We start from the raw sequence: 15,336 nt of genomic DNA, 5'->3' as shown, positions 1-15,336 counted from the left end.
GAGAAAGTTTTCATCAAAAAAATAGAGTTGTTATGTATTTGTTGAATGTAGAGAGACGTATTTTAAGCAAAAGAGTTCTAATAACTATTGCTGTTGTATCAATAAATTTAAATGCATAATGTCGACGAAATCCTCTGTCGATTTGCGAGCTGAACTTGCTGAATTAGTGAAACGAAAAGCAGAAATAGCTGTAAGTATCAAAAGAATTGTCAAATACACATTATATTTTTTCTATTAAATTTATTTCTATCTTTTTACAAAATATATTCATTTAAAACAAACGATATCATCGGATTTGTTATGAAAAAGAATTTTATTTATCATTTAATATTTATCTTAAAAAATTTTCTGAAAATTACATTAGGTTATTTTAGATGTTTAGAGGTTATGTTGGTCCAATCTTTTGATTGTTCATTATTTTATAATTTTACAGGATACTCTTGCCAATTTAGAACGTCAAATCTATGCATTTGAAGGTAGTTATTTGGAAGATACACAACTATATGGTAATATAATACGTGGTTGGGACAGATATTTAGCCAGCAATAAAAATGCTAATAGTAAAGCAGATAAACGAAATAGAAAATTCAAAGAAGCTGAAAGGCTATTCTCAAAATCTTCTATCACCTCTATGGCTGTTAGTAATCAATATTTTATTTTATAAAATAAACAAAATTAAATTTATATTAAATTTCTAAGAATATTAGTTTAAAATTATAACGTTTCAATAAAAATATACATTTGTATATATAAAATTAATTATAATTATTAGAATGTAAATGTTGTCTTCTATATATATATAATTATTTTTTACTATTTTACATTTTTATAGATTATAGAGGAAAAAATATAAATTGAATATTCAAAAATATTTTTAAAATGATATATAATTTCAATAAATTAGAAATATTAAATTTTTACAGGCAGTTAGTGGACTTGTGGAAAACACCCAGGAAAAAAGTAAGGACCTCAATGGATATTCCTGAGATAGCTAATTCTTTAAAGAAAAAAAGAAAACAATTTATTTTTCATCCTATTGTCCCTTCCAACTTTTCTTTTTATCCTTTCCACGGCAATAATTCTTTTTAATTTTTAAGTTATTCTTTAATGTGTTTCTTTTTCTTTTTAATGTATCAATCAGATTGTCTTTAAAAAGAAAGTAAAAAACAGCATAATAAATGTGGATTGTTATGAAACACAATTGATTGAATTAAAAAAAAAACTCGAAGGATATCTATTATTATTTCGAATTTTAATATAATTTCTTTTCTGTATTTAATTGTTATAAATAAATTTTAATTTATTTTTCAATCTATTTTGAAAATAACTTTTCGCATAACATTCTTATATTTTTCATTGATTTTTTTCTTTCTGATTTCATCTGCATTCATCTTTTTTCTGTATTTAATGATAAATTAATTCAATGTCTATTCTCTTTCGAAATTCTATAAAAAGCTATTCTTTGATTTAACGATTCTATCTGTTATATTACTTTTTTCTACATATTTGTTATTAGAAAACTTGTGATTTGCTTTTACTGAACATGCTGAAAGTGTACAATATTAGCTTACCATTGTTATTTTATTTTCCATATTTATCTTTCTTCTGTATCTAAATTTTAAATAAATTTGTGTTTTTTATATTAATGTAGGTAAAAAATATCTTATTTTATACTTTGAATATAAGATAATTGTATTTAAAAACAAATACTTTCGATAATATTTATTAAATCAATCAAAGTGTGGTAAAGTAACAATTATTCATATTTAAAATTATATTGCATTGTTCTATTTTAATTTCAAAAGAAAATTGTCTCGATGATACACTTTCATGTATATATTCGCTATATTTGCTTCTAGGTGATAGTTTTTTCCTATACATTATAGAATGTTAAAGAATATGAAAAAAAAAAACTTTGATCGATTAAACAGTTCGAAATTTTAACTTTTAATATTTTAATTTTTATTATATATTTTATTTGACACATTTGAATCGAATTATTTATAAGAAAACTTTATGATAACTTAACATTCAAAATTTTATATCTCTCTTATAAAACTTTGAATATTTATGCCATTAATGATTATAGCTTTGATAATCGAAACTTTTTAATCGATCAAATAAAACCATATTTTTATTAAAGCGATAAGCGGTTAAATAATTCTTGACTGATTAATCTCTCAACGGCTAATCGGTCAATTGATCGCATTGTAACCGTACAAATTGTCGATCGAGTAATCGACTGATCAATTCTTCGATCGATCGGTCAAGCTATTTTATATATTCACGTACCGATCGTAGGATCGCGGTTTTCCCATTCTAAAACTTGATTCCAGTTGACCGGTACAGTGAATCGGAGTCGCAGATCGGCAACAGCGGTAGCGAAGACAATTGCAGCCTTGTTAATTCTCATGGAACGACAGCCAATAGCGGTAGCAGCAACGGTAATAAGGAGTCAACAGGAAAAAATCACTCTGTAATTGGCCAATACAGTCAGAACGGATCTATCGTCTCTTCCTCCGAAATCGCTGGACAATTTGCGAACGGACATGCGAGCAACGGCAGTCTCGAGCATGTCTCTTTAAAGGAGAACACGGGGAAAGATTCGTCGAAAAATAAATCTGGGAATAGTGCGAAAAAGAACAGCAACAAGAGATCCAGAAATAGGTAGAATAGATCTGAAATGGTATGATTGAAATAGTCCGTTCGGAGGACTATTCGAAATTTTTTTTTTTTTTTTCTTTTTTTAACTTTTACTCGATTCTATAAAACATTGAATTTCTATAGAAAAGTGAACGCTATAGTCTTTATCATTAGCGATAAGAATGTTAGTTATAGGATAAAATTTTAAGTGATAAAAGGTCATTTTGCCATCCAAATAGTATTTCTATTTATGTCTAATTGATTTAAAACCGATAAATATAGTATTGTACAAATATAAATTTCAGGTCTAGGAATAAGATGATAGAAGGATTGCGTTAATTGAATAATACATATATATATATATATATTAGATTTAAGAGATAAAAGTATCGGAATCTTTTCTATTTTTTGTAATTTTTTTCTTATGCGTAAAAAATATGAAATATGTTACCATTAGCTGAGATTAGTCAAATTTTTATAATTACTCTGTTTATTCGCTCTATTATTATTATAAAAGATAAAGTTATTTTTAGTTTCAATTTAAATAATACAATAGTTTACGTTTTTAAAAGATTTATGTTAGAAGTAGTTAGCATTCCATTATTTTTATTATATAAGAGATTTTTTTATTTTATATTTAATGTATATAGAAAGGCAGTACAGAGGTTGTAGTTATAGAAAAATACATTAATTATTATGTAAGGGAATAGAATTAGGTAATTAAACTATTTTTTGTAATTACATTATTCTTAATTTCAAACTTCATATTAATTAGTTTATTTTTCTAATTAAATTCTTTTTATTAATACTTTTCTAATATAAGTTTATCTGTAATCTTCGTTAAAATGTTATTATTTACATTTGTAAAAATATTAAGAAAAAAATACTAAAAAAAAATTGAAAAATATTTTTTGTAACTATTGTATTTAAATAAAACATTGTTAGTAAAGAATTTAGAATTAATTGAATTATATAATAATATAAGGGAAAGACATAAAAAATATCAATTAAATAAATTAATTCTGAGAAGAGATAAAGATTTGGCATATTTTTAGAAAACAAATTTTAGACATGAAAAATATGATGTATTTTTTTTTTTCACAATAAAATTGAAAGAAAATTCTATTACATTTATCTATACGCATCTTTTAAAAGTACAATCTTTATAGGATAATTATATAAACTTTTTATCTCTAACGAGAATTGGGAATAATAGTCACTGGTAAAAATGCTTTCAAATTACCATCTTGTTTCATCACATTTTTCGGGGGCTCATTCCTGGTTACAACTGCATTGAAACCATTATGATCGTCAGCTGTGTATGTGACTGTCCGAATTGATCCATCCGCCTCGACCACGGAATATTCGCCCTTCACCGTGTCACCATCCCTTTCTTCCCATGCCGATTTCGAATCACCGGTGTATCCATCAAGAACCCCATAATTAAACGAGTATCTTGGATAGGCCTTGGATAGAAAAATGATTAAATTATTTTATTATTTTCACATTTTAATAAAAATTTTTCTTTCTTAACATACTGATTATCTAGATATGAATGAATAGAATGATATGAATCAAGAATGAAGAATGAATCAAGAAAAATTAGAAAGATAAAATATAAGATTTTAAAAATGAAAAGATAATGAAGGAATTAGAAGAATATGGAGAAATCTATGATAAAGATCTTAATACGAAAAGGCAATTGTATGTAAAACCGAAATATCTCATAAAGCGAATATTTAATATTTATGTAAGATTTAATTTAATTATTTATGTAAGATTTTAAGTAAAATTTATTTATCATTAATGTGACGCGAATAGAATTTTATTATAAGTCTTTTTTTAAAGTTACCATGTATTCTGCTTCTTTTTCGTTTTTCGTGTCAGTCGCGACAACAGCGGAGGCCGTTTTAATAATTGGTGGAGCAATATACACCAATGACGACGTCTTCGGTAATAATCTGTACGAAATAGGAGAGGAAACTTTCACGTAAGTCGGAAATACCGGCTCTACTTTGCCTTCAATTGATTTAAGAGCACAAGTTACAGGTACTGCAGCACCATTGGCAGCGATTGCATCGATTGGCGCGCAAGGAAATCTTCTAAAGAAAAAAATATTCTATTTGATAATCCTAGAAACTAGAGATAATGTTTTTAATTAAGAATTTTCTTTTTTATCTTATTATTATTATTGTTGAATACGAATTAAATGAAAGAAGGAATGAAATTTTAGTTATATAATCTTACTGTTGAAGAACACCAGCAATTATTAGCTTTAAGAAACAGCATAAAATCACGATCTGTAAAAAAGAAAAATATATTTATTTTCATCAGAAAATCTCAAGAGATTTATTAGTTGATATTCTAAAAAATATTAACGATTTATTAAGAAAAAAAAGTATTCCAATTCTATTAGAATTTCTGTTACAATAATTTTTGATAATTAATTTTACCAATTATTCTAGCAAATAAAAATCAGCATGACCAAATTATATCTTAAAATAATATATTTTGACAACGTATACTTTTTTATACGTACAATCCATTGAATTGAAAGGACATTAGATAACTTTATCATAAGCTCTTATTTTATATTTGAACTAAATTATTCCTAAAAATATGAATATACATAAAGTTATAATAGAAATAAGAAAAATTGAAAGACATAAGTGCACATGTATGAATCAACTTGTCATTGCACAACCTGCAATGGCTACTGCACTCTTAAGGAGTGCCACTATATAAGTAAACTCTGAAACCAATATATATGCGTGGGTAAGTACTTTATTCAGCGGTTCTCGAGCATTATGCTTAAATAAAAAAAAAAAATCTAAATCGCAAACCTTCGCCACGATTAACACGCTCGATACTTGATAAGAGTCGAAAGAAAGATCTAAGTGTTTTTTCCTAAAAGAAAAGATTATTATACTTCGAAAGAAATCGAGTGAACGTAGGAATCGATATTGTACATGTACGTTTCTTGCTAATTGTGAACCGCTAGATTAAGCAATTGCACTTTCGACTAGCAACCGCGGAAAAATACGAAATAAAAATTGTTAGATATATTTATAAAATTAATATTTTGGAAATGATTGGGAAAATAAAAATATTAGTTTGAATATAATAATTGATATTATATAAAAATTATATTAATACTTTATAAGATTTCATTATATTCTATATTTTTAACAAAATTTGATAATTTGTTGAATTTAGAAAATTAATTTCAATTATAATATATAATATTATTTTATAATATAAAGAAACATAAAAAATTCTAAGAAATATATTTCTTTTTTTTATTTTGAATACATATTTTGAATACATATAATTTAATTGAATTTTTCATAATGTTTCATAATGTTAAATTCCTTTTTTATATTTCTTCGTCTTACAAACCTTTTCAATAATTCTTTTAGAAAACTGTGACTGCATGTTTTAAAAACTATTGAAATCACAATTGATTAAAATTTGCACCAAAATATACACTATTTCAGACTCTTTTTTGAATTGTCATTTATTGTTAAAAATTGTTTCCAATAAATTACATATTTTAAAAAAAAATGTCTTTATTTAATAAAATATTTAATTTTTTATTTTTTGCACAAAAATATTGACAAATATGTGATACACTTATACAGAAAACTTCAATAAAATTTGAGAAACAACTAACAAAACTTTCACGGCGGTCCTTCAGAGAATAGAACATCAGTATCCAGCTCATCTTTATATACAACTTGTATAGGGTGACTATAAAAACTTTTAAAGTATTTTATGTAATTATTTGTAATATAAATATTTTATGTAAATATATATAAATATATATAAATGTGATATATATTATATATCTAATTTAGTAAATATTCAATACATATTATAAAATAATATTTATTTATTTAAAATTTATTTTTTTTTAAATTTTGTTTATACTCAATGATATACTCAAATAATAAAATTACTTCAATTTAATATACACAGAATATATATATTATATACATTATAAATTGACATTATTTTTATTTCTAATAAATAACAATAATAATTTGAATAATTCTTATCATATATATGATTAAATTTCAAGTATTCATTTCAAACACCCAATATATACGTGAACATTCACTTACAATTCTTAGATCTCTCTTAATACAACGAGGGATGCGCAACGTGCAACCGTGGGAACGTCATCACCTGTTAAAACTAATATACCGTAACTTATATATAATCTCATATATAACAATAAAATATTTATACTTTATAATTAAGTAAAATTTAATAAATTTAATTATTTTGCATTGATTCAATGAGAACATTTCTAATATTTTTATTAAAATTATATAAAAAAAATAATATGTAATGTATATAAAACATAGTGTAATTCTTCAAGAAATATATATTCTTTTTTTAAAAATAAATTTTTTATGATAAAAAAATGTGAATGAGAATCACTGTGAATCAACTTAATTATATATTATCATTACATTCTTTTTCCCCCTTTTAAAAAAAATATTTAATAAAGATAAATTTAAGAATCTAATTGTTTTTTCGCAATGCATATTTGTTTTATTTTGTTTGGCTGTATACTATTAATTTCGTGATTTAAAATTTCTCAATTTACATTTCAAAATTGCTAGAAAAAAAAACGACGCTAATTATCATATCAGATGAAAATTAGATACCATAATATTCATTCATCGCAGATTTCAAATTGGTATATTTTTTATACATTTAAAAATTAAATAACATTTCACAAAACTATTTATTTACAATGAATAATTTTTTTATTTTTAATTAATTGAATAACTCTTATTAATTTTACACAAACATAAGTAAAAATTAAAGAGAAAATATAAATATAATAATATATATTATTTATTAAAACTAATAATAATATATATTATTTATTTAAATTGATTATAATTTTTAAATTATATAATTGATTAAAAAATACAAATTTACTTTTTTTAATTAAGAAATATAATCTTTTTTTTTAAGTCCTAAATTTAATATTAATAATATATTAATACATAGTTCTACGTACAATATGTTACAATTTGCTATAAAAGGATATTTAAGAGATTAAATTAAAAAAGACAATGAAAAAATATAGAAAAAATTTATTTATACATTTTCTTTTGATAATTCTTCTACTTTTTTTAATGCAGCTTCAATATCTTCTTGTGTTACAGAAAGTTCAAAACCATATTCTTTTTCAACTTTTAAAATATATTCCAGTTTTTTAACCTTTTCAGCATAAAATATTTTTTGTTGTTCTTTTAATTCTTTTTTAAATGCATCCAATTTTTCTTGAATAATAGCATCACAATAATTTCGTGTCAGCTTTCTTAATGCGTCTTTTCTCGACACTTTACCAGGAATTCTATAATTAATTAAAAATTAAATTATACATATAATAAAATCATCAACAAAATATAAAATATAAAAATATTTTTATTATTTTTTAATTTTTAAAATTTTATTAATTTTAAAAGTGTTATAATATATATATTTATAAATATAATTATTATTAAATCATATTTTCTTTCTTATATATTGCATTAATATTTATAAATTTTAAAAAATACATACATACATACATATATATATATATATATATATATATAAAATGAACTTTAGAATATTATATATTCTAGAAATAAAAAAAAGATTTCATATAACAAAAACAGAAAAAAACATACTCGGGTTGTACAGTGTATGTGAGATTTAAACGTTCAAGAAGCCATTCAAAGCGTTTATAATCCCACTTTCGCATTAATTTAAGATGCTTCTGTCTTTTATCAATTAATTCTTTTAAAAATACTTTTATCTTTTTATTTCTTGGGTGATTTTTCATATGGTTTTGAAGATATTGTATTTCAGCAGTCATTGCAGCAACTGAAACAATTTATTTAAATTATATAGTTCTTATAATAAAAATATATTCATAAATATAATCAAAATATATAATATAAATATAAATTATTCATTAAAAAAAGAATGTTATAATTTTTTGTATGATAAAACATTTACAATAGTGATATCAAATTTTATCAAGTTTTTTATTTTTTTTTTATAAAACTAAAATGCATATAATTAAGTTATATTTACTTTTGACTTCTGGAGAACCTCGATCACAAATATGTCTTTTTACAAGTCCTATTATTTTCTCTCTTGATAAATTTCTAGTTTCTTTGCCTCGTTGAAATTCCAAAGTAAATAATTTCTTTACAAGATCATTTGCACTGCATATGATTTATTAAATATAATTAAATATAATTAATTATTTAAAATTCTTTAAAAATATTTATTTCATATAAAATATTTCAAAATTACTTTTTAATTTTCAATAAGCTCTTGTATTGTATAACAATATTATTAATACATAATAAGTTTATATTTATTACTTACTTTTCCAATTCTTTTGAATTTTCATAATAAAGTTTAATATCAGTTGGTTTTATAGGTACATTTAATCCTAAATCACCACTTTTCCGAGGATCTACAGATGAAATTTTAACTGGCCGTACCCATTTAATTTTATAATCATCAATAGTTGCCATTCCTCGGTATAAATAACCTCCAAACTTATTTATTCTTATGCTTATTAATTTACAAGAATTTATTACTGAATTCATGTTTATTTATAAATTTAATATCAGGATTATTAAAATTAAGTAAAAAAAATTTAATTAATACACAATTTCTTATTCTTATTGCTTAAATATTACAATTATAACATTTTTTGTATTATCACATACATAATAGATTTACCATCTATATTTAAGAAACTTCATGCTTTATTTTCTAAAATACTGTTAAATAGGACAGCACCATCTCTAGATTGCCAAATAAAACAAATAGATAAAAAGAGAAAATAATGAAAGAAGGATAGAGATAGAATAAAAATTATGGAACCAGCACCATCTTCATGTGCCTCAAATGAAACTCAAAAAGAAAGGATAGGAGATAATAGAAGAAAAATAGAGAGTAAAGAATTGATTGATTATGCCATCTCTTGAGTATCATAAACATTTTTTAAAGATAGAATAAGAATTAATAAAAAGGTATTTTTGATATTTAAGAGATGGTATTGTTAGTCAATTCTTATTCTCTTTCTATCCTTTTCCTACTATTTTTTTATCCTTTCTTTCTAAGTTTCACTTATGACACACTGAAGATGGCACTGATCTTATAATTTTTACTCTATCTCTGTCTATTCTTTTACTAAGAAATATAATTATTATTGATTTGTAGTTACAATATAGATTATAAATCTATATTTTACATTATAATTTCTGAAAGTAACTTTAAAATAAAATAATTATAATATAAATATGTCAAAATTTTATAAATTTTTTAAGAAAGGAAGATGCTCCGTGATTGGAATGGTACACGTTGGTGCTTTACCTGGTATAAATCAAATTTAAAAATATATAATTAAAATATAAAAATGGAAAAAATATATTGTATTTATATATAAAAAGTTTATATTCAAATTTATATTATATTTTTTTATAATATATATTATATATCTCGGTGTAAGATTAATATTTTAAAAAGACTGCAATAAATAAAATTGATATTTAAAAAATAAATAAAATTGATTTTAAAAAGACTGCAATAAATAAAATTGATATAATGATTCTATTATTATTGCTTTTAAAGTATGAATATAATGATTTATTTTTATAAAACAAAATATTATAACATTATATTTATAATAATATTTATTTTGTTTTTTTTTTAATAATTAGTAATATATTTATGTTTCAAAAAATATTTTTTTAATAATAAATTATTGGATTTATTTAATAATTATTTTTTCATTTTAGTATAGTAATATTAAAATAATATTTTTAGGTACACCTTCATATAATGGTAATATTAATCAAATTATAAATAATGCAATAAAGGAAACAATAATCTATAGAGATTGTAATATTGTAAGCTTATTTAAAAATTTATATTTTATTAATTTTATAGAATTTATAAATTAAATATTTAAATTTAAAGGATGGTATTTTAGTGGAAAATATGCATGATAATCCATATGTGAGACCTGAACATTTAACACCTGAAACGACAGCAATGATGACTAGAATCTGCACAGAAATTAAACAAGTATTACCTGAAAATATACCTTGTGGTATACAGGTATAAATAAAAAAATTTATTGAATTAATGCATGAGAAATCTAATATTTACAATTTAAGAAAAAAAACAACAATCAATAGATTTTAGCAGGATGTAATAAAGAAGCAATAGCTGTAGCAAAGGCAACTAATTTTCAATTTATCAGAGCGGAAGGATTTGTCTTTTCTCATATTGCAGATGAGGGATTTACAGATGCATGTGCTGGTTCTTTATTGAGATACAGAAAACAAATTGATGCTGATGATATTCTTATTTTTGCTGATATTAAAAAAAAACATAGGTGATTCAATAATTCAAGAAAGAAATTTATTGGTTAACAGTTATTATTAGCTTCATATAAAAAAAACATCAATGACATTTTAATTCCACAGTTCACATACAATCACTTCTGATGTAAGTTTATTAGAAACAGCAAAAGCAGCAAAATTTTTCTTAGCTGATGGAATAATCTTAACAGGAAATGCTACAGGTTATCCAGCAAATGTAACGGAACTTACAGGTATTTTTTTATGTTAAATTACAATTCTTATATATTTTTTACAAAAAACTTAAATTTTATATACAGAAATTAAACAAAATGTTGATATACCTATTCTTATTGGTTCTGGTATTACAAAAAAAAATATAAAAAATTACTTGTCTTCTAATGCAATAATTGTTGGATCATATTTTAAAATTAATGGAATATGGCAAAATAAAATAGATAAAAAAAAAGTAAATAATTTTATAAAAAACTTAACAATTCTTCAAAATGGAAAATATTTATAAAATTTATTTTTTATTTTTATTATATTTTATTTTGATTATTTTTTATTGATATATTTATTATCGATTAATTATTATTTTTTATATTTATAAATAATTAATTTTTTTTACTAAATTTGTAGTAAAAAGTTTGTTTTATGATAATTAATTATAATAATATATTATTATAATAATATATTATATAATATAATTATAATAATATAATTGATATAATATGATATGATAAATAATAATTAGAAATTCGAACGAAATAATAGAAAAAATTAATTATATAGTAAAGTGGATATACTCGTAATTGATTTGTAGAATTTATTTTACACGATATATAAATAAACTTTTTATGAAAAAATATAAAGCTTGAAATTAAATTTATTATTATAAAATCATAAGTTATATTACTCGAAACTTTTCGTGTAAAAATTAATTTAATTTGAAATAAAATAATTTCAAATTGAAAAAAAGATATATTAAAATAATTAATTATATATATATATATACATATATATAATTTCTATCTAATGCAAACTTAAATTATTTATAATTTAATAAATAAATTTCAATCAATATTTTTGTGTATCAATTTTTTGTATATCAATTTTAATCTTTAAAATCAATCTTCTAAATATGTCTTATGAATATTCTATATATATTTATTATCATATTATATAAATAAATTGGTTCTGGTATGATTTTGCTTATGTTTTTATCTTCCTTTAGTAAGATTATTTTAACATCATGCAAATTCGTAGCAAATATTAAATAGTAATTTATGTATATAATTTGGTGCCAAATTCTTTGTATTAGTCATACTGTAAAGAATATGGCAAAGGAAAATTTAATTCTTATGTTTCATATTTAATATTGATAAATATCTTGTTTATATATAAACATATATAAATAAATGATTTATTTACAATTTAAATAATGAAATAATATAATTTCTACATATAATTTAAGATTTAGAATATTTTTAATGATTTCCATTATTTTTATATTGCCAACGAAAGTTTGCTTCATAATTTGATTTCAAATTTTTTTTTTATTTTACAAAACTTTATATTTATTAAATTTTATGTATAAATGTTTGATCATTAGTAATTTTTCCATGGAATATTCAAATAAGTTCCCCTATTATATTTTTATCGTAATTTTATTTTCGTGCTTCCCTACTTCTTAATTATCTCTCTCTCTCTCTCTCTCTTTCTATATATATATATATATATGTATATCTTATAACACAACATTAAAAATCCATTTCCTTTTCTTTTAAGATATCTTTATATTCAAATTACAAATACATTAAATTAAAATACATTTTGAAAATCAAATTATTTAAAACTTAAATTTTTAAAATAAAAAATAAAGTATTTAATTATTAATTTTTGACATTGATTTATTTTTTGATTGCGTAAATTTTTTCCAATTAAATTGTTAATAATTTTTATTATCATTTCTCAAATTATTGAGAATTATTGGAATCAAATTATTGATAATTTATTTCAAATTTCGAAATTAAATTATATTTAATTAATAAATAAAAAAAATATATTTCAAAAATCAAATTAACAATCAAAATTTTTCGAAGATTAAAAAAATAAGTCACTCGATCACTAGATTTCGGCATTGACTTATTTTTCGAGAAGTATAAAGGTTCCCGGAAATCAATGCCAAAAGTGGAGTATGCAATACTGGGTCGTAGAAAACAAAAAGTTTCTCGTCTACGCTTGGTTACTGTCGTGCATTGACTCGTATCAATCCAACAGGGAAATGGAGGGATCCCCCAAATAGTATTGACAGGATTGACTCGCGCAGGCGTCCCAATGCTAGTTGGGCTGCCACTATGCTACTGTTCAACAGTGGTATTCTAATCTCATCCATTCTATAATATCCATTTTTATTATTCGAATTTTCGAATATATTTTTGTTTAATTTTACACCTATTTTATTATACGTTCATCTATGTATCAACATGTATAGTAAGTGATGCGCGCATTCTATTATAACCTCTTCTCAATCTCGTTTGTAAACAATGATAAGATTATATTTGATTTACAAATACTGATCATCCAGTAAATAAATGTTACAAATTGCATTTAATTACCTTAAAATATTATAAATAATTATATAAATAAAATTATATTATTTTTATTTCACTTATTTTTTTTTTAAGTGAAATTATTTGAATGATACATTTCATAAAATTTTGTTTAATAAATAGTTGATTTTATTAACAAATATTTAATATTATTTAATTCCATATAGTTTTTTTAAATACTTTTAGAAATATTTATTATTTACAATGTTTAATTTGATCTATTATTTATATTAACTTTTAGATTTAGCTATATCTTTTATATTCTTATTAAATTTTTATTTTAATTATTATTTATCTTTTTTACTTATCATTTCTATTTTAAATGAACGATGCCCAACTTTGATATAATTATAATATTGAATATTTGTATTTTAAATAAATGTTTTAATTAAAATAATTTATATAAATATGTAATTTTTCTTAGACTTATTATATATTATTACAATTTAAAAAAAGCAAAATACAAGAATTCATTTGAAATGACGTTTCAACCATTGATTTTTTTCTTCAACCAGGTTGGTTAACCTCACTTCATTTTGAGAAACACTGCTACATATGATGCCATCTTGCCACTATAGTGCGATGTCGCTACGGGCTAAACGAAACTACTTTGTTCTGGAAGAACGTAATGACGAGAGATGGAAAACGGATAGATTTTCAGGTAGAAATTCTTTGTCTGTTGTACCAGAGATTTTTGATACCATGAAACGGAGGGTGGGCAGGAATTTTTGTGAAGAAATGGAAATTTTGTAGGCAGTGGAAAAAGGAAGTTTTCCAAGCATCCCAACGTTTACAGCGACCAGCAGCTGTTCGCCCAGCTGAGCGTTCCCCCACCAATGATTTCTCTTCACCACCGAATCAATGAGTTATAAGGCCCCTCGTCAAATTTTCAATCTCGACGAAGAGGACTCTTCTTATAAACGCGTTTATAAAAATACGTGCTACATATTAAATTACGAAACATAGTTGTTACGTCAATTGACGTTGCAAAAGCTATTCGCACGCGTCCGGGTGTGAATTCTAAATGGCCAAAATGAAGGTCAGCGTAAAAATAAAAATTACTTAAAATACGTTTTGCGTTGTTTTTCGATTCCCGTAATTTAAAAACATTACCAGTATTTACTTATATTTCTGTGATCGAGTTTTATGACAAAGTTTTTTGATATTTATTATTACATAAGCATATTTTTCATTAGGGATGTAATATCTATATTTTGTGTAATATAAATAATAACAGTTAAATCTAAATTATCATATACTACGTATTTTATATGAATACTTTGAACTAAACTAACTACCAGTCACGGAGCCCTTCATTGATTTTCCACTTCTTGCATTTGAAGTGATTTCTTAGTTTCTTGTATTAATATTTTTTTCTTAATTAACTCATTTATATTTTTTAAAAATTATCGCTCTTAATTTAGTCTGATAAGAACTATAAAGAAAAAAATTTACCAAGTATACAAACGATTATCTGTAAATAATAATAATTGTTTATAAATTTTATATAAACGATAAAAATGGCAATAACTTTTTTATCAAATGTTAGATTATAGAATTTTTTAAGTCTGGATTTCTTAGATAACAGATTTGCAAGATAGTTGAGAGTGGGATCGATGCAGAAGAGACACCAGAGATTCCGCACGATTCTACGGTCCTGATATCGCTTTAAAAGCCCTCCC

The 15,336-nt window shown here is 22.5% G+C and overlaps 4 protein-coding genes across 8 annotated transcripts; 2 read left to right on the top strand and 2 right to left on the bottom strand.

The window, feature by feature from the left end:
- Positions 1 to 54: 54 nt before the first annotated feature.
- LOC107996382 (chromatin modification-related protein MEAF6) lies at positions 55 to 3,595 on the top strand. The gene is made up of 4 exons (XM_017054403.3): positions 55 to 190; positions 434 to 637; positions 924 to 960; positions 2,337 to 3,595. The coding sequence occupies exons 1-4, from the start codon at positions 119 to 121 to the stop codon at positions 2,669 to 2,671; spliced, it is 648 nt and encodes a 215-aa protein (XP_016909892.1). The 5' UTR covers positions 55 to 118; the 3' UTR covers positions 2,672 to 3,595.
- Positions 3,596 to 3,706: 111 nt separating this feature from the next.
- LOC107996394 (cuticle protein 19-like) lies at positions 3,707 to 6,470 on the bottom strand. 2 transcript variants are annotated; one of them, XM_017054418.3, is made up of 4 exons: positions 6,043 to 6,470; positions 4,891 to 4,943; positions 4,496 to 4,745; positions 3,707 to 4,109 (listed from the first exon to the last, which is right to left on the bottom strand). In XM_017054418.3, exons 1-4 carry the CDS (start codon positions 6,076 to 6,078, stop codon positions 3,837 to 3,839), a joined length of 612 nt encoding a protein of 203 aa, XP_016909907.1. In that variant the 5' UTR covers positions 6,079 to 6,470; the 3' UTR covers positions 3,707 to 3,836. The 2 variants fall into 2 exon arrangements, with proteins under 2 accessions (XP_016909907.1, XP_016909906.1); XM_017054417.3 differs by lacking the exon at positions 6,043 to 6,470 and adding an exon at positions 5,183 to 5,563.
- A 1,267-nt stretch (positions 6,471 to 7,737) lies between these two features.
- LOC107996381 (small ribosomal subunit protein uS15m) lies at positions 7,738 to 9,583 on the bottom strand. Its single transcript, XM_062078779.1, has 4 exons — positions 9,049 to 9,583; positions 8,749 to 8,882; positions 8,340 to 8,535; positions 7,738 to 8,020 (listed from the first exon to the last, which is right to left on the bottom strand). Exons 1-4 carry the CDS (start codon positions 9,273 to 9,275, stop codon positions 7,762 to 7,764), a joined length of 816 nt encoding a protein of 271 aa, XP_061934763.1. The 5' UTR covers positions 9,276 to 9,583; the 3' UTR covers positions 7,738 to 7,761.
- Positions 9,584 to 9,789: 206 nt separating this feature from the next.
- LOC107996482 (uncharacterized protein F13E9.13, mitochondrial) lies at positions 9,790 to 14,725 on the top strand. Of its 4 annotated transcripts, none has more exons than XR_009830989.1 (7): positions 9,793 to 10,050; positions 10,501 to 10,583; positions 10,654 to 10,794; positions 10,875 to 11,074; positions 11,166 to 11,293; positions 14,170 to 14,315; positions 14,391 to 14,725. XR_009830989.1 is itself a non-coding variant. In XM_062078772.1 (6 exons), the coding sequence occupies exons 2-6, from the start codon at positions 10,516 to 10,518 to the stop codon at positions 11,560 to 11,562; spliced, it is 675 nt and encodes a 224-aa protein (XP_061934756.1). In that variant the 5' UTR covers positions 9,790 to 10,050; positions 10,501 to 10,515; the 3' UTR covers positions 11,563 to 11,914. The 4 variants fall into 4 exon arrangements, 2 of the variants coding, with proteins under 2 accessions (XP_061934756.1, XP_016910039.3); XR_009830988.1 differs by having other exon boundaries at positions 9,797 to 10,050; positions 14,408 to 14,725; XM_062078772.1 differs by lacking the exons at positions 14,170 to 14,315; positions 14,391 to 14,725 and adding an exon at positions 11,360 to 11,914 and having other exon boundaries at positions 9,790 to 10,050; positions 10,501 to 10,518.
- Positions 14,726 to 15,336: the final 611 nt, after the last annotated feature.

This window comes from Apis cerana, linkage group LG8 (genome assembly GCF_029169275.1).
Source record: "Apis cerana isolate GH-2021 linkage group LG8, AcerK_1.0, whole genome shotgun sequence".
Lineage (NCBI taxonomy): Eukaryota > Metazoa > Arthropoda > Insecta > Hymenoptera > Apidae > Apis > Apis cerana.
Note: the sequence above shows the minus strand (reverse complement) of the source record. Positions and strands in the feature narration are given on the sequence as shown.

Excerpts from the sequence above, each read along its gene's own strand:
- LOC107996382 (XM_017054403.3), top strand. The coding sequence starts at position 119 with ATGTCGACGAAATCCTCTGTCGATTTGCGAGCTGAACTTGCTGAATTA. Across the intron at positions 191-433 it reads AACGAAAAGCAGAAATAGCT|GATACTCTTGCCAATTTAGA; the intron begins GTAAGTATCAAA and ends ATAATTTTACAG. Across the intron at positions 961-2,336 it reads GGAAAACACCCAGGAAAAAA|TTGACCGGTACAGTGAATCG; the intron begins GTAAGGACCTCA and ends ACTTGATTCCAG.
- LOC107996394 (XM_017054417.3), bottom strand. The coding sequence starts at position 5,221 with ATGATAAAGTTATCTAATGTCCTTTCAATTCAATGGATT. Across the intron at positions 4,944-5,182 it reads TCCTTTCAATTCAATGGATT|ATCGTGATTTTATGCTGTTT; the intron begins GTACGTATAAAA and ends TCTTTTTTACAG. Across the intron at positions 4,746-4,890 it reads ATTGCTGGTGTTCTTCAACA|AAGATTTCCTTGCGCGCCAA; the intron begins GTAAGATTATAT and ends TTTTTTCTTTAG.
- LOC107996381 (XM_062078779.1), bottom strand. The coding sequence starts at position 9,275 with ATGAATTCAGTAATAAATTCTTGTAAATTAATAAGCATAAGAATAAAT. Across the intron at positions 8,536-8,748 it reads AGGTTCTCCAGAAGTCAAAA|TTGCTGCAATGACTGCTGAA; the intron begins GTAAATATAACT and ends AAATTGTTTCAG. Across the intron at positions 8,021-8,339 it reads ACATACACTGTACAACCCGA|AATTCCTGGTAAAGTGTCGA; the intron begins GTATGTTTTTTT and ends AATTAATTATAG.
- LOC107996482 (XM_017054550.3), top strand. The coding sequence starts at position 9,975 with ATGTCAAAATTTTATAAATTTTTTAAGAAAGGAAGATGCTCCGTGATT. Across the intron at positions 10,584-10,653 it reads TCTATAGAGATTGTAATATT|GATGGTATTTTAGTGGAAAA; the intron begins GTAAGCTTATTT and ends TTAAATTTAAAG. Across the intron at positions 11,075-11,165 it reads GATATTAAAAAAAAACATAG|TTCACATACAATCACTTCTG; the intron begins GTGATTCAATAA and ends TTAATTCCACAG.